The sequence below is a fragment of the Peromyscus californicus genome, unplaced genomic scaffold (assembly GCF_007827085.1).
Source record: "Peromyscus californicus insignis strain IS unplaced genomic scaffold, ASM782708v3 Scaffold_6__1_contigs__length_162567912, whole genome shotgun sequence".
In the NCBI taxonomy this organism is placed as follows: Eukaryota; Metazoa; Chordata; class Mammalia; order Rodentia; family Cricetidae; genus Peromyscus; species Peromyscus californicus.
The window spans coordinates 5982964-6008083 of NW_026294584.1; the positions used below are offsets into that span (position 1 = coordinate 5982964).

General features: G+C 40.3%; 1 protein-coding gene across 2 annotated transcripts in view; it reads left to right on the top strand.

Moving 5' to 3' along the window:
* Positions 1–25120, top strand: part of Gnai1 (G protein subunit alpha i1) — an 82619-nt gene that overhangs the window by 50525 nt on the left and 6974 nt on the right. For both annotated transcript variants that reach the window (XM_052719760.1, XM_052719761.1), the window contains exons 2-6: positions 3193–3235; positions 3322–3463; positions 14819–14976; positions 16390–16518; positions 22446–22575. In XM_052719760.1, coding sequence (XP_052575720.1) covers positions 3193–3235; positions 3322–3463; positions 14819–14976; positions 16390–16518; positions 22446–22575 — 602 coding nt within the window. The remainder of the gene's footprint in view (positions 1–3192; positions 3236–3321; positions 3464–14818; positions 14977–16389; positions 16519–22445; positions 22576–25120) is intronic.

Genomic DNA, 25120 nt, shown 5'->3' on the forward strand with positions numbered 1-25120 from the left:
TCTCTGGCCTTCAAATTGTCTTACTAACAGCACAGACTAGAGGGGCATTCGTCAAAGCTCTCTGTGCCTGTGGGGTCAGCCTGTGTCCCGATCCTAGATTTTGGCATGTTCTACCATAGCATGCCACACTGCTCCCTGTACTTGTAGGATTCTAGAAATGCAGAAGTCTTTAGAGACTGCCTACCCTGTGCTACTCAGGGGACCCACCCCTGGTTTAGAGAAATGTGTGGGCCATAATGCCTGCAATTGTGCCTTCACAGAGCCAAGTCACTGTTGTTGATAATAAATGATGGGTTGTTTATCTTGGAATTGTTTTTTATGGGCAGATGCCATGAAAGATTCAAAGGCTGTCTGTAAGAAAGAATACCCCTATTGTTTATTCAATGCCTGCTTTTCTATTTAATGTGAGGGTATCTTGTGAAATTTGGTTGAATATCAAACATTTAATAAACCTTAGGCAGTTTCCTTCTGAGATGTTTCAGATAGGTCATTTAACTACAACTTGTTTTCAGATGCTGTGTGTGTGTGTGTGTGTGTGTGTGTGTGTGTGTGTGTGTGTGTGTGTGTATGTGTGTGTGTCTATTTCCATGTTCTCTGTCTGTGGCTGCAGGAGGGAAAGACAAAGGCCATGCCTAAGTTTAGCATCTATGAGTTCTAAAATCTTAAATAAACCTAAGAGCTTTTCTGCCTTCTGGTTGGCTGACTGTGTGGTGACAGGTGCTGAGAATTCCTGTAGAATCAGACACAGGAAGGCAGCAAGTATCACATGTAGAACTCTGAGAGGGGCTGCCAGAGGAGACAAGTGTGGTGGTTGATAGAAGGTCACAGATGGCAAGAGGAAGCAGGACAACATCGTTGGGGGGTGTGGGGACGGGAGATTAGTGTTTGAAGGATTGTGATGTGATTAGCTCTGGGCATTCTTGAGTCTGTGTTCTTCAGTAATGCTGAGCACAAAGCACTGTGGGAACACATCTAGGAAAATGGGAGAATGAGGCTCACAAAATACATGACCCAGGCTCTTTCTCAAAGAGGGACAAAGTTCCTCTGAATATGTGGTCTAAGAGGGCACAAATGGGTGGAGTTGTCAGATATTCCTGTGCCTTGTGCTCAGATGTTCTCAACAGACAAAACAGCTTCATTGGTCTAATGTGACATAGTAAGAGCATCTACTGCTAAATGCAGTGAGAATGAAAGGGGACCCCATTTCCCTGGCAGTATTTATGTAGTAGTATGGCAAAAAGCTAGGGTGCAGCTCATGAGGAAAACTTTTGTAGGTAGCAAGCAGGGGGAGTTTGTAGAATGTCCTGAGTTTGTGACTTCTGTGAAAGGAAGATGGAAAAAGCACTGTGGAGCACACCGTCCGTGCCCAGCATTCGTAAGTCACACTGGTCGGGTGCTAGGATTTAGCAGTGATGATCGGCATGCAGTGCAGAGCCCTTGCTATTAACATTTTCTCCTTAAAATTTCTTCATGTAGCTCCTTTAATTTTTTCTGGATTTTTAAATTTTGTTTTATGTGTCTGAGTATTTTGCCTGCATGTGTGTATATATGCACCGTGTGTGCCTGATACCAATAGAGGTCTGAAGACTGTGTCAAATCCCCTGGAACTGGAGTTATGGATGGTTATAAAGACACCATGTGGGTGCTAGGATACAGGGTCTTATGCAAAAGCAACAAGTTCTCTTAAATGCTGAGTCCCTGGAGGCTGTGGTTACCATGAATATGGATGCTCCTTCTCCTGCTCCCTCCCCTTCCTTCTCCTCTATCTCCCTCATCTATTCTCTCCTTCCCCTCCCCTTTCCTCCTCATTCTGTATGTGTGTGAATGTTCTGCCTGTATGTATGCGTGCTGTGTATGTGCTTGGCACCTGTGGATGTCAGAAAGGGGCATCAAATCTCCTGGCACTGGAGTGAGGATTGCTGTGATCGGCCTTGTGTGTGCTGGAAATCAAACCTGGAAGTGCTCCGGAATGCTGAGCGATCTCTACAGCTCTCTGGATTATGTTTTTCTTAATTTTTATTTTTATCTTATGAGTCTTTTGCCTGTATGTATGAATATGTACCACCTACATGTCTTGTGCCTGCAGGGACAGGAAGAGGATGTTGAATCCCTGGAACTGGAATTGCAGGTGGTTGTGAGTTGTCCAGTGTGGGTACTGGGAACAAAACCTGAGTCCTCTACGAGATCAGCAGTGCTTCTAACCACTGAGCCATCACTCCAGTCCCTCAAGTGGCTCCTTGATACCACTGTCCTTCTACTTCAGAGGAGCCAAAAGTTACTATTAAGATATTTGCCCAACGGTTAAAATATCTACCAATGTGGAACAAAACCATGAGTGAAACGATTTATAATACTTCAATTTTCAATCAGAGGTGGTTTATTTTATTTTCATATGTTTGGTTTTGTGAGATAGAGTCTCACTAGCCACCTTGAAACTCACCCGGTAGCCAAGGTCACTTTCAACTTGTGTCAGTCTCCTGCCTCAGCCTCAGAAATGCTAGGGTTAAGCTGCGAACTATCATGCCCAGCCAAAGACTGACTTCTTTTAATGCTTGGAGAATATACAATAACAGAAACAATTTTTCAGCTGAGTTTTTTGACATTGAAAGGAAGTAGTATGAAGTAATAGAAAAAGATTTAAATCTGAGAATTCTTATGTTTGGAAACAAAGTTCATTTTAAATTTTATTGTTTTATTATGGTTTAAGATGTGCAACATACTGTTAAGAGATCCATATATAGTAAAGTGATTACTATCATGAAAAAAATTAACATTCATCATTTCACACAGTTACCCAATTTTCCTCCTGTGGTAAGAATAGCTCAAATCTACTTACTTACCCAAATCCTAAATACAAGGCTGGGTATTGTTCAGTGGTAGAGCATTTACTTGTCTTGAATATGTGAGGCCCGTGGTTTGATCCCCAGCACACAGAGAGAATGGGAAGGAGGAGGTCGAGAAGGAAGGAGGTTGGTCCTGAGACCACTTCCTACTGACTGTGATATGCGTGTTGTACCTTAGGCCTTTGTACGTCCTCATCCTCCTTAGTTGCTGCTTTGTATCTTGTTTTCATATAATACAAGATTCAATGTAAGTGACACAGAGTGATTCACACGCATGTGTGTGCGCACTGGGAGCTGGAGATACTTAAGTGCTAATACCAAATGAGAAAATCTTTATTTTCTCTTCTAGGTGCTGGTGAATCCGGAAAAAGTACGATTGTGAAGCAAATGAAGTGAGTAGTTAGAGATATTAGTTATGTTTATGGCTGCGAGTGACTTCTGAAAAGGAAGTGTGCTTATTTTCCTCTCGTCTCTTTAGAATTATCCATGAAGCTGGTTACTCAGAAGAGGAGTGTAAACAGTACAAGGCGGTGGTCTACAGTAACACCATCCAGTCCATCATTGCTATCATTAGGGCCATGGGGAGGTTGAAGATAGACTTTGGAGACTCTGCTCGGGCGGTAAGTCCATCCGTTTGTTGGAGCGGGTCTGAGGACTGTCTTATGGGATAGTGCTGTAGCTACATAACTGAGGCCAGGTAGCTACTTGGACAAGAAGTCTAAAGGACAGACGTGAGTCAGGAAGTAAGTGAAGGAAGAAAGAAATGCACAGGCATGTTCTCTCCACCTTGCTGCTATTTCCCTGAATTATCTGGACTGTTCAGAAATCACTGAAGTATTTTCTATATAACAGGTATATTAGAGTCATAGTAACTTTTTGTCAATCCTACAAAACACCTGGGCAAACCCACTCAAAGTGGGGACAACTTGATTTTGGCTCTAAGCGTCTAAGGTTGGCTGGCTCCATTGCTGTGGTCTTGAGGTAAGGCTTTATTGAGGTAAGAACATTATGCTGGAGAGTATGTAATGGAACAGTGGGTCACATCATGGTAGGCAGGACGAAGAAATAGGAAGGGGCCAGGGACAAAATAGTACCTTCAAAGACAAAGCCCAGGGACCTGATTCCACCAGCCAGGCCCCCCTTCTATTTGCCTGTTCACCTCTAAATTTTTCAGCAGTTTAATCCGTTGATGATGTTATATCCACCCACCCCACCCCCAATCCAGATGTCTCTCAATAGCCCATTAGCCAGGGACCAAACATTTAGCACATGGACATTTGCAGCTCCTTTATACCCAAACATAACACTTAGATGCCTCTGTGCCCATGTGCTCATCTGCTGTTACCATAGTAAAATACCAGAGATGATTAGCTTAAAAGGATAAAAGGTTTATTTTGGCTCATGAGTTTAGATATCTCAGTAGCACTTGGGCAGCTGAGGCAGGAGGACTGCTGTAGACCAACCTGGACTACACAGGGAGTACTAGGTCAGCCAGGGCTTCCTAGCAAGAAAACAAAACAAAAACATTTCAGCACTGCAATGATCGGATTACCTGTTCTTGGGCCTAGACTAAAACAACAATACTTGACCCTGAGTAATGAAATCGGTATGAGTTTGCTTATCTTTGGAGCAGGAAAATACTGGCTATTTAAAGACATGAATCAGAGTTTCAGAGCTAAATGGGATTTCAGGAGACAAGCCAGTGCCTGGTAGAGAAGCTGGAAGGCAGGGGGTTACATGGCAGGCCTGCCACAGGCCATTAGTGCAGCAGGCTTAGTGTCGATCAAGGCTCTGGGCTGGACTCCTCCTCTGACCCATAGCATGCTTTTCGTTTTGTGGAAACAGTCTGGTCCTTTCCCCAAGGTGCCTTCTTTTCCTTCTTTCTCTCCATTTGATGTCTTATCTGTTTATATTAGGGTTGTTACTTGTTTTTTGTTCATGTGTCACTGAAAGGAAATCCTGCCGTTTTTGTACCATGGATGAACCTCAACAATATTACGATATATAAAAAAGTACTGTCTGGCTTCACTTAGATATGAAATCAAAAACCAATGTAAAAGTCAAGTATCAAAGAGAAAACAGAACAATTATTAGCAGGGGTTTAGGGTAGAGTCGGAGGAAATAAAGGTGTGTAGCTGGAAGTCTGCAGAGTAGCAGATGTGTAGGACAACGAAATCTAGAGAGGAAAGGTACAATTTTGGGACTGTGGTCAAGATCATTTTAAATAATGTATTTATCATTTATTCATTCAATATATTCAGGACACTTGTTAAAGGAATAAATGATAAATGCATACATTACAGAGTGAATGAATAGTAGATGAGACAAAATAGTCTAGATATAATCAACTCTTATTTAAGGAAAGAATTTAGAAGAATATTATAAATTATTAAAAATTATTTTGAAATGTTCTTGGAAATATCAGCAGCACCATTTTTTTAACCTCTGTTTAAAAGAACAGGGCAGATGGAATCCACACTGAGATTAAGGAGAAAAAGTAAACAGAAATCGTACTTTATACCAATTCCAATTATGGTGATTGAAAACTTAGCAAATTCATATTATATAAGTCAGTCATAGAGTCTCATGCCTCTTATCCCAGCACTTGGGAGAACTGAGGCAGGAGGATTGTCCTGAGTTTGAACTCAGGGACCTACTAAGATACATAGTAAGTTCCAGGTCAACCTGGGCTACAAAGTGAAACCTCATCTCCCAGTACCAAACCAAACTAAACAACAACCCACACTCACTCACTGTGAAGCAGATCCTACTGTGGCTGCAGGAGAAATGCTTCAGAGCCTGTGCTGAGAGATGGTACAGGGGCAGTGCAGCAGCTTGATGAGAAGCTCTTTGATTTTCATGTTTTCTCTGGAGGAATTCTTTGTTAAAACCTTCTTTATAAGATCCTCTGGCCTAGCCTTCAATGCACTGGTTTATGGTTAACTGCTCTTCGGAGGTTTGGAATCTGTGTGAGCATCCCCTTTGCTCAGCTCTGTAGATGCACGCAGCCATGGTCCCTTTCTACTTACAGTCCATCATCTCCGCTGCCCTGAGCCTTCCTCAGTTACTAATTCACACAGAGGGTGTGTTCTCCCATGGTCTCTTCCCCTTCTGCCTGTCCTGTATTTCAGGGTGCCTTGTATCTACATAGAATTTAAACCATTACAAGCCCCTTGCAATTACTCTTGGGAATATAAAGGTGAATTAAGTAGGGCCTGCAAATAAGGAAGGCACACTTGAGCTGAGTATTGTAACCTGAGTGAGAAGTTTGTAGGCAAAAGTGAGGAAAAGGCAGTCTGCAACCAGGGAATGGCATATTCAAAGGCACTGTGAAAATTCCCTTTTCAGAAGTAGCAATTCCTGTGAGTGTTATAAGGTGAAGGAAAGTAGATATTTAACTCTGCTAAGGATAACAGATCTGCTTTACAAGCGAAGGCAGAGTGAATAATCTTTGGTACCAAGCCTTTTTCACTATCTGCTTTCTGAGGGTCACACTGACTCGGACATACCAGCATTCTAAATGTGACCAGCTTACAAATGGGGAAGATTATCAGTTTAGCTTTTTGTTTTTCTCTGACATTTATGGAAGATGAGAATGGTTTATTTTGTATTTTGTCTGTTTGTGTTTCCCTCATGGATTCCTCTGAGTATTCTCATTTTTGTTAAATGTTTTTGCAGTGGTTTTCTTTGAACATTAGAGATATTTACTCTTTGTTGTAAAAATTTTCTTATTACGGAAGTTTTTTGTTAGTTTCCTTGGTTGTTTTTTTGCAATTAATTCTAACATTCCTGTCTTTGTCCAATTACTCTAATTACTGTTGTTCTTGCTGAGCCAGAGTGTCATATGTCCTAAAATGTCATCAAATGTGTGGTAGAGCCAATGATGATCTTGAATTTGTGTGTGTGTTCCGTGTGTGTGTGTGTGTGTGTGTGTGTGTGTGTGTGTGTGTGTGTGTGTGTGCGCGCGCACACACGCACGTGCATGTGTGCCCATGTGTGTGTTCCCATGTGTGTGAGTATATATGTTCCTGTGCATTTTGTGTGGAAAGCAGAGGTCCACATCATCTTTTGTCTTTCTCAATTGCTCACCACCTTACTTTTTGGGACAGGGACTCACAATGAACCTGGAGTTCATTAATTCATCCTGCTTGGCTAGCCAGGGCGTTTCAGGAGTCTGCCATGTCTGGCTTCTTACCTGGGAGCTGGAGACCTGAGCTAGGCTTGTGTACAGTCACTTACAGACTGGCCCAACTTCTCAATCTGAAAATTACAAGTTCTCTAGTACTATGGTTTTCTCTACTATGTCTATCCACCTATTTGTGGGTGTTTTCCATTAAATAGGATCTAAATATGTCATATAATTTGTCTCCTGCCTTATTGCCATTTACAATCCATTCCCCCAATGACTTGGAAACACTACCTTTAACATGCAATTGACTGTGCGTATAGACATTTTTTCCCTATGCTGATGTAGTTTTGTTTCTTTCACAGTCCAGTCACCAATTATGTCACTCAGTGCCTCTAATCATGTTTAATTATATTGGAATCGGAAACAAAAGAACATCTACCACATAGGATTTTAAGAAAGAGAAAAATCAATACTGATTGTTTATAACATGTCTTGGACATAACAGGCCTCAATAAATTATTGATTTTATTTTCTATAATTTTACTGTTATTGTTGACAGACTCACAGGGTGTTAAGTTTATATTGCTTCACAGATGAATTGGCACCTAGTAGGTTTTGATTACACTCTTATACTTTTACCAAATATCAAGACCACTATGGATTTCTGTTCCAAATGGACTTGAGAAGTATTTTTCTCTAATTCTGTTGAAACTAAACAGACACTAAAAAACCCTGCTTGTTTTTGTTGGGATTATATCTTTTTAAATTAAAAAATAATTAAAGTATAATTACATAATTTCACCTTTCCTCTCCCTCCTCCCTCTCTCCCTAATTCAGATACCTCTTTTTTAACCATTGTTGTTACATATACACATAAATGAATAAATACATAACTGCTGGGGCAAGAGGGCTGTCTCTGTGGGAGACTATCTCACCCTCTCTCAGCAGTTGATTATTGCTTGGAGCTCTTCCTCTAGGGGTGGGGCTCTGTGAGATTTCTCCCATCTACATTGAGATTATATCTTAATATGCACTTTGCTTGTTGAAAAGTGAGGGGGAAAGAAATAGACTTTCAGAAATTGTGACCAATATATGGTAATTTCTGCAGTTAGCAGATTTGTACACAGTGTATACATTGGCAATTTTAGGCAAGGTCAGGCATGTTCAGAATGGTATGGCCACAGCTCATACATTATCTATTTTGATTGAAAAAATAAAAATAATTGTTGGCAGATGTTTCTTTCCCACCAGCAGCTCCCAAATAAACACACAGAGGCTTAGTAATAATTATAAATGCTCGGCCAATAGCTCAGCCTTGTTTCTGGCTAACTTTTATATTTTCAGGTAACCCATATTTATATCTATACTTTGCCAGATGGCTTGGTACCTTTTCTCAGTATGGCATGTCCATCTTTCTTTTTCTGCATCAGCTTGCTACACCATACTCTGCCTTTCTTCTTCTCAGCATCCTCCTAGTCTGGCTCTTCCACCCAATATCTTCCTGCCCAGCTGTAGGCCAGTCAGTTCTTTATTAACCTGTGAGAGTAATACATATTCACTGTGTATAGAAGGATTGTTCCACAGCAAATAATTCTCAAGGTTGGTATAGTGCAGTTAAATTTACAACTGCTGTCCCTTTAAGGCTTTCTCAGAGTGAGGGTGGTCCACCTATGGATACTAAAGTATTAATACTTTAGATTGTTGTGTGGTAGGAAGCATTATGTAGAATTGTTAACACATGCTAGGCCCTGGGTACTTTAGTTAGAACTGTGGGCTAGCCTTCAATAACAGGCACAGAATAAGGACAGCCAGAAAGCAAGTTTATATAGGTTCATGGCAATTGGCAGAGAATGTGTTTACTAGGATAGCTTTAAAAATATGAAGTTATAATTTATATATCATTGGACTTTTATTTTTCTAGTAGAGTTAGATCTGAAATAAATTGAAAACAAACCCAAGCAAATAATTTCACTATTTGGAAGCCACTTAAGATGCCATATACTGTGAGGAATCTCGGAGCCTGCCTGAGGTCCACGTAAGCATGTTCCAGCCTCACTTGGCCCCTAAGAGGTGGTCCCTTTTCTCCTTGAATACGTGTGTGGTTTGTTTTTGTCAGCTTGTTGGTTGCTGTATGTCTGTTTGCCTGATTTGCAAGATTGTTTTTGAGGAATGCTTAGCAGTTCGCCTTGACAGCGATCTGACTGTATATTTTTTCTTACTCTAGGCAGCCAAGGTTAAGGGAATTGCCTGGTTTGTGTAATGTGAGTTCTTTCCCTTGTATCTCTCCACGGCCTGTCTTACTGTGTTTGTACTTCTGTTGTGGCTTGTGCCCGCCCTGTGTTTTGCTTACCCATTGTTTGCTGGTTTGTAAGTACACATGAATTAGCCTTTGGTTCCCAAATGGCAATTTCTCATATTTTGTTTATTATTCTTCATTTCATTGTTGGGTACTTTTCATTATTAAAACTCCCTATATTATTGTTTCTATTATGTCTAATTTAGAACATCTTCACGCCATCAAAGATTTAACCAAACATGTATAGCTACTTTAAAGGTTCTGTACGACAGTCAATTTCAGTATCTTTGTTTGTTCTTTAGTCCCTCTGAAACTTTCTGTTGGATAAATAGAATAAGCTGTATTTATTATTCCCTACTTATGACTTATTATCCATCAGCATGAATAGAATAAGGTATATTTGTACTTCCCTGTTTATAACTTATTGTCCATCAGTATTTTTGGATAACTACATTCTTTCATACTGATTTATCTTACCACCTCTATCATATAAGTTTATGTTAGTATTTTTATCTTCTTGGCATGCATTAAATTCAGACTGTTCTACATACTGTAGGATTTTAATAGCCGGTAATTTCTACTCTTTCTTCAAAATGTCCCTGAGGCATTTTTCCTTGCTGTGCCTGCTAGATGAGCATCTGAGGCATTTACAGTAGCATCCCACTTTATGTTGGAAGAAAACGGTGAGGAGCCCATGGTTTTATATTGTTTCCATCCTGAGAAATACCTATGCAAGTAGCTAAATGACATTAAAATTTGAAGTGTAATGTCTGCTTCCAGCATAGGCTATTTTCTTGCCTCCCTTCACTTATAATTATCATGCATTTCTGTGTCTCTGTTGACTTTTGAACACGCACATGAAAAACCTAAATGCCAGTATTTTATTTTTTATTAATTTGAACATATATTTATTACCATAAACATGCATAAAAAATTTTGGTATACATTTACCAGTAATTTCCTTTCTTGATACAATGAAGCTCATGATTCCTCATAAATTCACTGAAATTTAGTAAAAAATTTTACAATCTTAAATGAGTTAAAATTAACCTAGATTTTTTTTAAAAATACTATTTAAAAGGGGGAAAGTAAAATGACTATCTTCTTGTCTCAAATCATATTTTACTATTGATTTTAGAGAAAATCTGTTGCCGTCTCATGCTTCGTAAAGCAACCCTTCATCATCTGAGGTTGGCATTGAGCCACAGTGTGACCAACACACCAAAGGTCTTTGTTTTCCTGATTATAGCTTTTAAGAAATATATATATATATATATATATATATATATATATATATATATATATATATGGTACATATACACACATGTATATGTATATGCATATATATGCACATGTATAGCCGCATATCTATAGAAATGTGGTGGGTTGCACAGAAGAGAAGCTATCATTGTATGTGATTTCCAATATCACTGGCAAATTTTATAGATGATTCAAGCATTGGGATAAGGGATGTCCATATGTCAGACCTGGCAGCAGAAAGTTGTCCTTATAGCTTCAGTTCAGAGCTATCTCTGTTTTTGATCTAGTTTATCATATTGCTTTCCTTGTATTTTATAAGGCCTTTTGATGCTCTCTGTGCAAAGATTACTTTCATCTGGAATTTTGTCGTCTGTGTCATGATTAGTCATCTAGCCATTGCTTTAAAAGCTTCCCCTGGGGTTTTCATAGTTTGATTGCTTTGACTATTAAAGAGCGGTTTTGCTTTTGAATGAATCCTGATGTGTCTGGTCCTGAAAATGCACAGTTTCTGCTCTGTGCCCCACAGGAAGTGTACTCTTTCTTGCCTTTGTGACCCTTAACATGTCAAAAACCAACAATCCTGGTCCTTCAAAATCTTCCCCAGCTTGGGTAGAGACTTCGGAATCCTGTAAAGTCTGAGATAGTTTTAGACAAAATGCACACCACAGCCAAGTGTCTAGCCTATCCCTGGGAAAGCCTGTGCTATCTGGCTAATGGAGCACTGAAGTAAGAGGCTCCTTCCTGGGTTCCAAAGCGCAGTTATCAGCTTGGATTTACACTCTCAGGTCATATTTAACTGGCCTGCTTCCATGTTCATGTCCATTCTGTCTTTAAAAAGAAAAGTTAAGATTGTTTTATTTTTATGTATGTGAGCATTATATTCATAATCTGTGCACCACATGGCGCTCACAGTGCTGTCTTGTATGTGGAGAGTGGTCTGGTCTGGAGTAGCCAGTAGGCTGGAAGTGGAACTAGGTCTAACTGAGCTGTGTGTCCAGCCCTTCTTTGCTTTTAACACCACAGCATGGCCCTGTAAGCTGCTTCCCTAACCACACTCCAGTCCCAGCTTCCGGGGTCACTGTCCCTTTATCTCTGACGTTACGTGCCCCTGTGGATGTCTCTAAATGATTTTGAGTTTTGTTTTTATATACATTTACAAAGACTGTTTTTCCAAATGGGAAAAAAACAGTCATTGTCCTATAGTTTTAAGGTTTCTTGTTTTAGACAAGGAAGGACTTTTAGTTTTTAGACAATTATTTTATAATTTTAGACAATAAAGGCTTACTGGTTGCTCATTTACTGATTTATATGATGACTGGGTGACTGGATGTGGTCCTTGAGGCAAGTTGCCTGGGGCCATGTGACTGAAAAGGTTAGGTAGAAAGCTTTTTATAATGCTTTCTGCTCAAATTCATTACCTCAGTGCTCACCTGTGGCTGATGGCTAAATGTCCAGCCAGTGACAGTTTTTCCTTAGACAGGGTTCCCTGTAATTTAGACTGACTGCACTCACTGTGTAGCCCAGGTTGTCCTAGTATTTGAGATGCTCCTATGTCAGCCTTCCGAGTACCAGGGACTTGGTCTGCCATCCAGCATCACGAGGAGCCAAGAGAGCCGACAATACACATCTTGGGTCTTAAGGGCTCCCACCTTGGCCAGGCCCAAGGGGCAGGCTTGTGTGGCAGTTACCGGTTGCCCCACTAGGGGCAGTGCTTCAAGGTCAAAGCTGGAACAGCTACCCACTGCAGTCCATCATCTCACATCTTACATTTTTGAATGAGAAGAGTGGCTAAAGTGAACTTAATTAATATAATTCCAATAAAATGCAACTTTATGATTAGTTTAGGTGTTGGGCATTAGCTCCTTGCACTACCTAATTTCAACCTGCCTTTGGCTACTTATCCTTTGAACTACACTTCCTGTTTCCTCACCCACTTCCCTAGTCCCAGGTGAGCACAGTTTAATTTTCTGTCTTTACAAATTTGATCAACATTTTCTTCTGACTTGGAGGATATGGTCTTAAGTCAAATGAGGCAGGTACAGAAAGAAAAGGATCACATGGTCTCACTGACGTGTACAGTCTAAAAAAGGAAGAGACATTTAAATGCCTCGGGAAGAGCAGTTTATAAAGACAACATCCAAAGTTCCTTCTGTGTTTCCTTTAGGACATCTTCCTAGAAAGTATGAAAGAAAAGGCTCCGATCTGATGACCCAGACTGGAGGGTCTTGGTCTCTTCTGCCAAAACTTTACTAAAATTTATGAAAGATTGCATAATGTAATATATTTTAAAAGCCTACTTAAGTATTTTTCTAAACAAAATTATGTTTTCTGTGGTTTGGTAAATAAAAATGGCAAGGTTTTTTGTGTATAGGTTATTTCTAGAAGGTGGCCTTATTGCTTAATGGAACTAGGTCAATAGTACCAAGAGTGGCTGCATTCTGATGGGATGCTTACTAAGGACGTGTGCATGTTGCTGGCTTTCATGCATTTCTCTTGTGGTTTACTAAAGAGGGAAACATATGCTTGAATAATGTGTTCCCATGCTGAGAAACTTAATTAGTTTCCATGATGAGTTCCAGCTGAAAAGAAAATGTTTCATGAATTAGCAGTCAAATGAGTTTGTATCATCAGCCTGTCTGCTCCGTAAGCCTGTCTTGAGACACTTCTCTTCCTCACCCTTCATCACAGTTCTGTAAGACTCAACTGCAATGCATTCATCCCCCAGTAGTTCAAGAACACTCAGCAAATGCCAAAATCTGAAGGTGATCAAATTTATTTATAAAATGGCTTCCAGGTTTGGTGGTCCCTCCTGTAATCTCAGCAGTTGGCCCTGAGGTAGGAGGATCACAGGTTCAAAGTTAGCCTGGACTGTGTAGTAAAAACCTATTTAGAAAAGTCAAAAAGTGTATTTACACATAATCTTTAGAAATCCTACCTGTGTATTTTAAATTATTTCTAGATTACTGTTAATAATACCTGATCATATAGGGTAATAGATTTTTATACAGAATTGTACATAGAATAATGATAAAATTAAAAATATAAAAAAACACTATACCTCTCCAGTACATGCAAACTTTTCAGATACCTTCAACCTGAAGATTGGAGAGCCCGCTGTAGTTCAGAAGGACAGTCCTTGGGAATAACAATGACTTATTCCCCTACTGTACAAACCACACATCTCAAGCTAAAATTAACCTAAGTAAAGTAGTAACTTGTGACACCTAGGCTTTGTTTGGTTTTGTTTTTAAATTATTTCTACCTAGAGTCTCCACTGTGCTACCAGGGATGGTAATTACTACCCATCGGAGCTGAGAACGTAAATATGCGTCTGGTCTTAGTAAAGATGTGCTGAGCTACAGCCCAGATCTTGAAGACTTGGTGTGAATAAGGTGCACATGAAGTAGAAGCTCCTTTCCCCTGGCCTCCTGTCCCCCCTCTATGAAAGCGTGGTTGTATAAGACAACTGGGATTACACTCAGAGGCTCTTCTTCTGTTTCTTTTTGGCAACGGTGACTGAGTGTGGTTGATTATGTGTGGCTCAAAAATTGTTAGCAGCTTCATCACTAACGCAGAACCAGACCAACTTTATATAGTCTTCTTTCATTTAGAACTTTGTGTGTGTTTTCCCTCACCCTCACATGCATTGTGGGTATATCTCCTCCAAAGCTGTACTCATTTCCCCACCCCCATGTCTGGGTTAGCAAACACCTGCTCCCAGCTGCTTCCTCACTGATTGTTAACATGTGTGTGTATTAAGGTCTCTTGAGAATCTACAGACTATCCTGTGAAACTATTGTTGCTTTCTTCACATTGATTTCTCTCTTCCCTGACAGTAGTTTGCATCTGTAAACGGTATCAAAAAGCTAAGACTTAATTAGATTGTGTTTTAGATCATCTTTAATGGTGTCATGCTTCCTTGATTAAAAAAATTTGGAGAATGACTTTTTGTATCATTCATCTTTTTATTTTTTAATGATCTTCAGTCTACAACATTCTTTCGGTGGGTGTTAAGGTAGTTGAGGCCTCTTCATATGCTGTGACGTTAGTTATTCATTCAGCCCCAGGTGCTCTGATAGCTGCCACCTGCACCACAAAGCATAGGCTTGCGATTTATGTTTATAGTTTTGTTTTGCATAAGCCAACTTTTCAAGTGGTGCTTTGAAGAAAAGTTGTGGCACTTCTATAAAAAGCTTGAAGGAAATTCACAGTTATGTTTTTGTTCTTGTGTATTTCTCCATCTGTAATTTTTTTTTATCTTTAATGCCTCTTGTTTTGTCGAATGTGCAGGATGATGCTCGCCAGCTCTTTGTGCTTGCTGGGGCTGCAGAAGAAGGCTTTATGACTGCTGAGCTTGCTGGAGTCATAAAGAGATTGTGGAAAGACAGTGGTGTGCAAGCCTGCTTCAACAGATCCAGAGAGTACCAGCTGAATGACTCTGCAGCCTAGTAAGTAGTCACAGCTTCAGAACTCAGCTTCAGTGAGTGATTATGTGCTGGTAAATCTATCTCCATGCCACTTGTGCTGAAGAATTGCCTGGCACGTTCTTATACAACTCGTGTTTCCTGAGTGACAATATTTGAATGGTTTCTTTGTCATTTATTTTTTTGTATGTTTGTGGTAGCAATGCTGTTATTACCCACGTTTTCAAAAAGACTCATGCATATGTAATCTCTAATTGAAACTGTATAGAAAAGGATTGTCTCCAGTATACTTCTAAGAATGTCACTGAAACTTCCAAAAATACACTCTGCATTTCTCAGAGCACTGATCTGCACTTAAATACTCCCTGCACCCTCTTACTCTTGGTAAGCTCTCCGTGCCTTAGACAGGGTGGTATAGATGTCTTGTTTAGGTTTGAGCCATCACTCATTCTCTTTATCTTAGACATCTATGAGGTTCAACATTCACCACCATTTGCTGTAAAGAGAGGCTTCTCTCATTAAGGCTGAGAGTAGCTTTTGTCTGTGAGTATAAACATACATATTTAGAATGTAGCTTTATGTTATATCAATTTAGTAACTATAATTGGGCCTACAACTTCCCCAGACAAGTTGTTAACAGGATTCTTATCAGATGGCAGTTGGTTACCCCTGTATTAGTGGTACCACTATTGAAAGATGGGAACATCTTGCCTGGCAGCTTAGACTTTTGATTCATAGGGTTCACAAGACCAGCGGTGCCTTTTCTCTCCAGCAGCCTGCATAGCACCTCTGGGACTTTAATGCTTGCCTTCAGGGAAGAAACTGTTCCAGCTTGCTTTTTCTGTATCTTAAGCCAAAGTGTGTGGTACCCTTAACAATAGGGTCTTATCCTCTAATAGTGATGGGCAAGTAAGACCACTGACAAGAGCCTGTATTGTTTTGGGAGACTCAATGTTTGTAGAGCTATTGAATTAGAGAACAGAACAGTGTGGGTTTCCCTGTGTGAAATACAAGGCTAGCAGGAAACAACATCGCATCCAGTCTTTGCTGAGCTTTCTTGCCACTGCCTCTACAATTAAGACCTGTGAAATCTTCAACAGAGGGGAAAGTATCGACCCAAGCACGCTGTTACCCTAAAAGTGTAAGGAAGAATCTTAGGAAACAAGCTTATGATGTTCTTAGTTTAGACACTTTGGAGCCACTTCCCTTTGAATTGCTATGACTGAAAACAAAGCTTGACAAATTTAAACAGACACTAAAAGATTTTTGAGTAATTGTGTGACATGGAAACTTAAACTGGTTGTTTTATATGCTCATAAAGACCCTTGAAAACTTAAGAACACTACATAACTAAAATATGCTGTAGTTTTCATTTTAAGTAATAGTTTTTGCCTCTAGTTCCTGTTAGCACTGTGTCTGTTGTTTGCTTGTTTTCAGCTATCTGAATGACTTGGACAGAATAGCACAACCGAACTATATCCCGACTCAGCAGGATGTTCTCAGAACCAGGGTGAAAACAACGGGCATCGTGGAAACCCATTTTACTTTCAAAGATCTCCATTTTAAGTGAGTAACTTCCAAATATATGGCTTATAAACTTGGTTTTAAAATGCATTGCTTTAGAAGCAAAAGGCAAAATAACAAATATTTATAACATTTTTACTGCTGGAAATTTTTTTCATAAGATTAGACAAAATAAATTTGTGGAAATGAGCAAGAACAACATTTTCAAAAGAATATGTTGATTTTTATTTAAGAAAAAATAACCAGACAAGTTCCCTTTGCCTGTTATTTTTTCAGTGCCCGAACTATAATAGAGTCTGGGTGTTTTGACTAAATGAAACTAAGTCTTTAATTTATAGGTCCATGTCTGATGAAGGCATCTCTGTCTGTCTTTAGGTAAAATAGGGAGCTTTAGTTTTAGAATATGTGCTTACTTATAAACATGTGTTTAAAGAAAGGTGCCTTTGAATTTTTTCATGAAGCAAACTAATATTTGAAGTCTGGTGGTGGGCAATGTTTGCTTCAGGTGTGTCCAGTGTGAACCTGCTTGGAAAGAACAGTACAGAATGATGCATTAGGAATGGAAGGGGTTGGGGGATGTTCCCTCCAACTTCTCACTTGGAATGAGCCAGTTTGAGAGGAAGGCAATAACCATCACACAGACATTCATAAAATTGCATTTCTTTTCTAATAAATAATACTTTTCAAAAAAGAGAGAAACACAAGGACTGAGTCACAGCCAAATCCCAGTTTTAATTTACCAGGTCCACCTCCAGCCCCATAGCCCCATGACAGTGACTTTCATCCAGTTTTCCCTTGTAGATGACCTGCTACCGGATTTCTTGTGTTTAATTTTTATTCCCCATTTCTTTGTTCTTATTGCTCCACTTGCTAAACCAATGGCTTCCCAGCTAGAACTGCTGCACATGTGCCATGGTGTTCCTCATTTTGTCCCCCTCACTCTCATTTGAGTAATAATGATAGAATCAAGGAAAATGAGGCACTTATTTCATATAAAGATGTGTCCCTGAGAACAATAACTTGACTACAGAGTGTTTTACTGAAACAAAATACCTGTGTTTTCACAGAAATCCAAGACCACTGTGCTGTTACTTAATGTTTAAAATTATGTACTTATTTAAGATTATAATTATTACTCTTTTGTTCCTTCATATTATGTTTCTATATTTTGAACTCTATTCAGGACCTGGAGAAAATTGTTTTTCAAAACCACATGTCTTATGATTCAATTTCATTTAAAATGACACATTCCCTAAGTGTCAGTTTTGTGTCCAGAGGAAGGGATCCTGATGTAAAGCCCTTGGACAGCTTGCTGGGCTCCTCTGTCACACAAACCTGACAGTAGATTACTCAGACTCTGCTAAATACCATGTTCCCTAGACCATATAAATATCAGCTAATTAGTAACTCCAGAGAAAGATACAATGCTAGAATGAAATGTGTTGCCTGGGTTTTGAATCATTTTTCTTGTTCAGCAGGTGGGGGTTTCCCTTTGTTTTATTAAACCAGTGTAAGTAAGATTGGTTTAGGGAGCACTACAGTTGTATTCTTGTGTAAGGTCCAGCCAAGTGCCTTCATGCCCCCACAGAAAGTTACAGATCCAATGACTCAGACTGAGCAGACCCCACTTGTCACTACAGAAATTATTAGAAAAGAAATTTATGATATATGACTCTTCCCTTATGAAAATTGTCTTGATATTCATACTCCATGTTTTGTTAAGGTTTCATTTTTTTAAGTTTTATGAGAGATTAGAGAGATTAGATAAATCATTGTTTAATATACTCATTACACATTTTGTTTTTCAGGTTATCTTTAGTGCTTTATGTTTGGTTTGTAGAAATTCAAATGTATATGGTTGATAAAAGTATATTCCCTTAGCTTTTCTTCTACACCATCACCACAGTATCTAAAAAGTTGAAGGAAAAAGGAACAAAAGGGAAAACTAGCAGCCACTGCTAACTCATCTGTTCCACATCACTGTCTACAGCACCTTGAAATGGACTAGTTCATGCTGTCATTGAAATTACCCTTTTTGTTTTGCTTATAAAATACTCTGGTTCAAGATAGTCATTCAAAAGAAAGCATTACTATGAATCATGGGTTAGACTGCTTCAGGTAGCTTTGAGTCTCTAAAATGATAAGGATAATGGAACAGAATTTCTAAAAGCAATTTAATTAAGGAGATTCTCAGTCAGAGATTTTTTAGAAAACAAACCATTGTCAGTTCACTTCCTAATGAAGGCTCAGTACTCCATGTTGGGAAGTTGGAGCACAGTTACTATTGACAGACAATTCCATCTCAGCCTGCTTGTGTGTGTGTGTGTGTGTGTGTGTGTGTGTGTGTGTGTGTGTGTGTGTGTGTGTGTTATAAGTGAAGCCTACCTGCTGATGTCACTGTCACTGATTATCAGGGATTCCCATATTTAAGCTTTCCAAAGAACGTCAGTCCCATTCTGAGTTCCCATAATCTCTTCTAACTCCAGAAAGGACTGTCCCCCATGGTCTTGAGTGACGATGTAGATTGTGTCTGCAGTGCAGGCTTTACATAGCACGTGTGGTTTCGAGTCCACCCTTATTTTCACTCCATTCCTTCTCTTGCACCTCATGGTGGGTATATTTTCCCTTCCTACCGAGTCTCCTGCCAGGTAGCCTTCCTGCTAAATGTGTAGGTCATTAAGTAACCATATGCAACCATCTGGTCTGGAGACATATTCATTTGTTGCTCCATTTGTCTTAAAACTGTGGAAAGACATTTAATTATAAAGACGTTTATTGTTTGAAGATTTAAAATGTATTTGCCTAACTCCAAGACATCTTTGGGTCTGGTTTTTTAAAAATTCTGTTTACTTAGGGATTTTGTTTGTTTGTTTTGCTTTGCTTTGTTTTTGAAACAGGGTCTCACTTTGTAGCCCTGGATGGCCAGAACTCACTGTGGCTAGCCTCAAATTCGTAGAGATCCACCTGACTCTGCCTTTTTGGAGTTCTGGAATTAAAGGTGTATACTACGACATCCAGTAGTCTACCTCGTTTTAGTACCATGGACTGAAAACTTAAATTGCTGTGTTTTGGTAAGGAAATGGTTAATTGTGAGCTGGGGTGGTCTAAGGAGGAATTGGAAGGCATTTTGGTTAGAGCAGAAGGGTTTTGGACATAGATATCCCCATTAAGTAGCTGGGTAAACCCCATTAAGATGCTTAACTATTAGAATGTTGCCCTTGATCAGAAGTGTAATAATAAAATGAGTCTTTTTTTCTTTTTTAAAAACTGTGTAAAGATAAAACTCCATCGGTGTACCAGGTGACAGTAGGCATGGTTTATTTATTTAGTAGTACATATTTATAGAGTCCTTTTTGTATCAAATGTTGGGGACATAAACAAGCAAAGAAAGACAAAGTCTTTGCTTTAAATTCTTCAAGGAAAAAGGCAGGTAAAAAATGCAGATACTTAATTTTTAGGAGATGGTAATTGCTGTGGCCAAAAGTAGAGCTTATGAATAAAATATATCCATCGCACAATAATATTTTCACTTTCTATTTGTTGCCATACAAATTGTCCAAAACTGGGTTCATGTACAAGTGAAAATCTACCATCTCCCTGTTCTGGAGGTTAGAACTGAAATCAGTATGTTGGGAGGCATCTGCCTCACAGCCCTGGGTGAGCGTATTCCTGACCTGTTGTTAGCATCTGGTAGTTGCTGGCAATTCATGGCACACCTTGGCTTATACCTATGCCTCCTGACCTGTCACATGTCCTTCTCTCCTGTATGTGGGGAGGGGCTCCCTTCTGGCTTGGAGTTTCTTCTTCAGTTTAATTTTCTGCTGTTGTGTTCCTAGAAGCAGACATGTCCATCTTTTACAGACTCTGATGTTAACAAGAACGCAACCACTTCTGCCTGTTGTTACAGCATCACCCCGTGCAGGGGACCCTTTCCATCTCCTCTGAGAACTCATCACCTGTGTCTCTAACCAGATTTGTGTCTGCATTCTTCTGTTCATCACAGTACATGCACTCCCTAAGACTATAGAAATTCCAGGGGTTTCACTTTCATCTGAATTTGAAGTAAATGAACTTTGTTGTCTGTATTTCAAGACAGTCTAGTTGTTTCTTTTTATGTGAAGTGCTTCAGAACACTTCAAGATGGTACTCATTATTCAGTCCTAAACCCCTTTCACTTTCACATCTGTAGATACTTGTTATAGTAGCTCCCTTTCTTGGTACTGACTGCCATTAGTGCCGCTCAGTATTCTCCAGAGAACAGGCATGACTAGGCTGTGTGAAGCCACTGGCAGACCTGAGTTGGTAGAGCAGGCTACCAGGCTCAAATAAAAGTTGTGGTGCAGTCCTGAGGATATTTTCATGTTGTCTGAGAAACCCTAGGTTTGAGTCTTCAGGCCTCTTGGTTGATTGGAGGGAGCCTGGCTACACCATTGAGCATAGTCTTCATTACTACATCAGCCAGCTGTAGACATCAAGCACCTCAGTAACACAGAAGCACTTAACTGGGTGGGCAAAGCATCATAGAGACAGTGTTGGATGGGATGGATTGGTACAGCCTGTGGAGGAGTGATGCATGCTGTGTGAAGAAGCTAGCTAAGGTTATGGGGAAGTTCTTTATAAATTGTGTTCTTAGGCAGTGTAACAAATATTGATCTAATTAAATCAATTCTCCCTTGTTCCTCTTTGATCTCTATTACAGTGGGTCACATCTTACCCACTCTGCTTTCTGTTTACTTCTAACCTATCCACTCTGATTTACGCCGGGGTGGGATCATTTTATTATAGCAAACTTTTAGGAACAGCTTCCACCTAAACCAAAATGATGAAAGTGACAGTACTAGTGGACGGATTCAGATTTGGTTTGTAGGCCACTACTGCTCTGTAGGGAATTAAATAGGAATGGTTTTAATTAGTGCACCATCGAGATAAATGGGGCCTTTAAAAATGTGCCAGTTTACACAGTGTTTCCATTATATAAGTAGTTATTTCTGGGCTGTATAATGTAGTCTATGCAAATTTAAACTTTTGCTTAACTTTTAAACTTGCCAGGAACAAGAAGAAAAGGTCATTGGTATTCTATTGTTTGATTGTGTCAGAACCTTGTACACTAGCCTCCATTTGTCCAGGACAGTATATTATATAACAACTGAGGGATTTTTATTTTAAAGGTCCCTCACCTCTTCTCTCTCTCGCCCTCTCTCTCATTTTATTCTATAATCTACACAAACCTCTTGGCCCCTTTCTAAAATGACTTTGCTGCACAACCATTTTCTTACTGAAATTGTTTTGAGGTTCCATCAGCATCTTGCTTTCTGCTCTGACAGAACTCATTTCTCAGTAGGAACAGGGGAGCCCTGTCCTCTGGCTCTGCTGCTTGGGACTGGCAAGTGGAGTGTGCTCTCTTTGATCTTGGGCTTCCTCCACTGCTTCCTGTGACTGTCAGTGTTTATAAGCAGTGAGATCCATTAATCTGTAGTTGTGTTGATGTCCTCAGCACTTTCATATGTTTGCTAATGGGTGTCTATGCTTTTATACATTTTTAAATTTTAATTTATTATTATCGTGTGTGTGTGTGTGTGTGTGTGTGTGTGTGTGTGTGTGCATGAACTCACACATGCACACATGCCACAGAGTGCATGTGGAAAGGACCCACAGATTGAACTCAGGCTGCTAGGTATTCGCTGAGCCACCTCAAGGCCCCATATGTGTTGTTTGTTAAGAGTATTTTGTATTTTGTTTAGAGTTACCCTTGCTGTGATCAAAGACTCTATTAAAAAATAACTTAGCCCCCCCCTTTGCCTTTGAGAAAACAAATTGGTAACATTTTTTCCCACCCACTATGTCCCTTTCTCCTTTCTTCCCATCCCACAGTTCCCAAGCTATGCAGAACATTTTTGTTGGCATTACAGAACTCCTCGGAGCTTTTGAACATTTAATGTGGTGTCAAGTCATAAATTTTCCTCTTACAGAATGTTCGATGTGGGAGGTCAGAGGTCAGAGCGGAAAAAGTGGATTCACTGCTTTGAAGGAGTGACCGCCATCATCTTCTGTGTGGCCCTGAGTGACTACGACCTGGTTCTAGCTGAAGATGAAGAAATGGCAAGTAGAAGCACTTCTAGGGTGCAGCATGAAACGCCAGGAGCTGCAGATGTTGCCAGTAACTCTTCTGAGAAACCTTGAGAAATCCTTGTTGTGCATGAAGTATTTGAAAGTTCAGGCTCTTTGCTTCAGCTCCTCCACTGCTGCGTGAAGGGCAGAGATGCTTAGGAGGCACAGGTGCTCCTCACTCACAGCTGCCTGAGAATTCCGTGCATCTGCTCCAAGGCTCCTCCTTCCTCACGTGTTACTCTAATAGCTTGTAACTTTGATATATGTTATCCTTCGCTATTTATAGAATAATAATAATTTCCAAATAGCACTCAATAATGTATCATCAATCTGGGGAAGCAGTTTTGAATAGGAATTTAAAACTCTGGTACTTAAGTGCAAAGGAAAATTTAGGGGAGATTTCAGGGTTTTCTAAATCAAGTACATACAGTTGTTGGCCAGGAGGGAAAACACAACATCACATACACATTTCTTTTATTCCTACACTATAAAATATGTCAGTGTCCACTTTGAACCCAGACCACCCCCACAAAGGGTAGAGAACAAAAACTGGAAGTTGTCTTTGCTAATATCCACAGTGTTGAGCTGCTTGGATTTCAGTTCGCTCAGTTTAATAATTAGTCTCTAAAGCTTCCAGCTATCTCTTAATCTTGGGTGATCTGTACAACAGTGACATTTCTTTGATGTGTTTATACATAGACATCCCTTGATTGCAACATGCTGCGGCAGCAGGATCTGGGGCATAAGACTTTACACAGTGGGCATTGAGCCCAGTGATGATTATGTGATGTTGAGACACTCAGCTGGCTTAAAATCTAAGTTGTGCTTGTGTAGAAATGACAAAAATGTGTTATCATGGAATTATTATGAGCTCTAGATCAAGAGACCTGGCTGGATAGGGGCCTCAGTCCACTGGCCCTGGCCATCCATCTCCTCCAAACTCTAAATAGAAGGTGGCTAGCCAGGACAAAGTAGGAAGATATTCATTCAGTACAGCCTTATGGGAAGAACAAGGTGTCAGCATCCTAGACTCTTGCTGGATAGTGAGAAGAGCTCTTGGATTCAGTATGGAAAAGAAAGAGCCTGAAATGGGGTGGGGGGTGGGGGGGTATGCATCATCCCACTGTCTGGGTCAAACTGTTTTCCAGTTGATCATTGTCACAGGCCTGGTTGTGCAGGGTCTCCTGCTGGCTTCTAGAAAATTGTTGTTGCTTGGGGGAAAGGGGAAAAATTCATTTCCCATTAGGAGGTAATTGCTTTCACTCGGGGCCAGCCTCGGTTTCATCACAGGGAGTAAACCGCTAAGACTTTCTTTGCTTGAGTTTGAAATCAGCCAGAGTGACTCAGACAGAACAGGTTAAGACAAAATTGAAGTTGAGATAACAGCTGGGATGTCCTTCAGAGTGTTGAATGGTTTTCAGCTGAAAAGATCTGGCCTGCTGCAACATTTGTTTTTTTTTTTTAAACTGTTCCCCAGTGCTTGGCTGTGGATCTCTGCATCTGCTCCCATGAGTTACTGGATAAAGGCTCTGTGATGACAATTAGGGTAGTCAGCAATCTGATTACAGTAGATGGCTGGTTCAGGCACCCTCTCCATTTTTGCTAGGGGTCTTAGCTGGGGTCATCCTTGTGGATTCCTGGGAGTTTCCCTGGCACCAGGTTTCTCCCTAACCCCGAAATGTCCTGCCACCCAAATCAAGACATCTCTTTCCTTACTCTCACCCTCCATCCTGCCTCCAACCCAATCCCTCAAGTTCCCATCCCCCATCCCCTCAGCTCACCCCCAGTTTACCCAGGAGATCACTTCTATTTCCCTTTCCCAGTGCGATCCATACATCCTTCTTAGGGTCCTGCTTGTTACCTAGCTTCTCTGAAGCTGTGGGTTGTAGTCTGGTTATCCTTTGCTTTACATCTAGTATCCATTATGAGTGAGTACATATCATGTTTGTCTTTCTGAATCTGGGTTACCTCACTCAGAATGATATTTTTCTAGATCCATCCATTTGCCTGCAAATTTCATGATGGCATTGTTTTTTATAGCTGAGGAATATTCCATTGTATAAATGTACCACATTTTCCTTATTCATTCTTAGGTCGAGGGGCATCCAGGGTTTTTTCCAGGTTCTGGCTTTTATGAATAATGCTGATCAGAGCTCTGGGAGTCATCCTGAGGAAAGAGAGGAGGGATTGTATGAGCCAGGGGGTCAAGGTCATGATGGAGGAATCCAAAGAGACAGTTGACCTGAGCTCATGGGAACACATGAATTCTGGACCAACAGTTGGGGAGCCTGCATGGGACTGACCTAGGCCCTCTGCATGTGTGTGACAGTCATGTAGCTAAGTCTGTTTGTAAGGCTCCTTGCAGTGAGATCAGGACCTGTCCCTGGCACTTAGGTGGCTGTTGGGAACCTGTTTCCCATGCCCCATGATGGATTACCTAGCCCAGCCTTTATGTAGGGGGAGGAGCTTGGTCCTACGTCAACTTGATGTGCCTTGCTATGTTCGAGCCCATGGGAGACCTACCCCTTCTGACTGG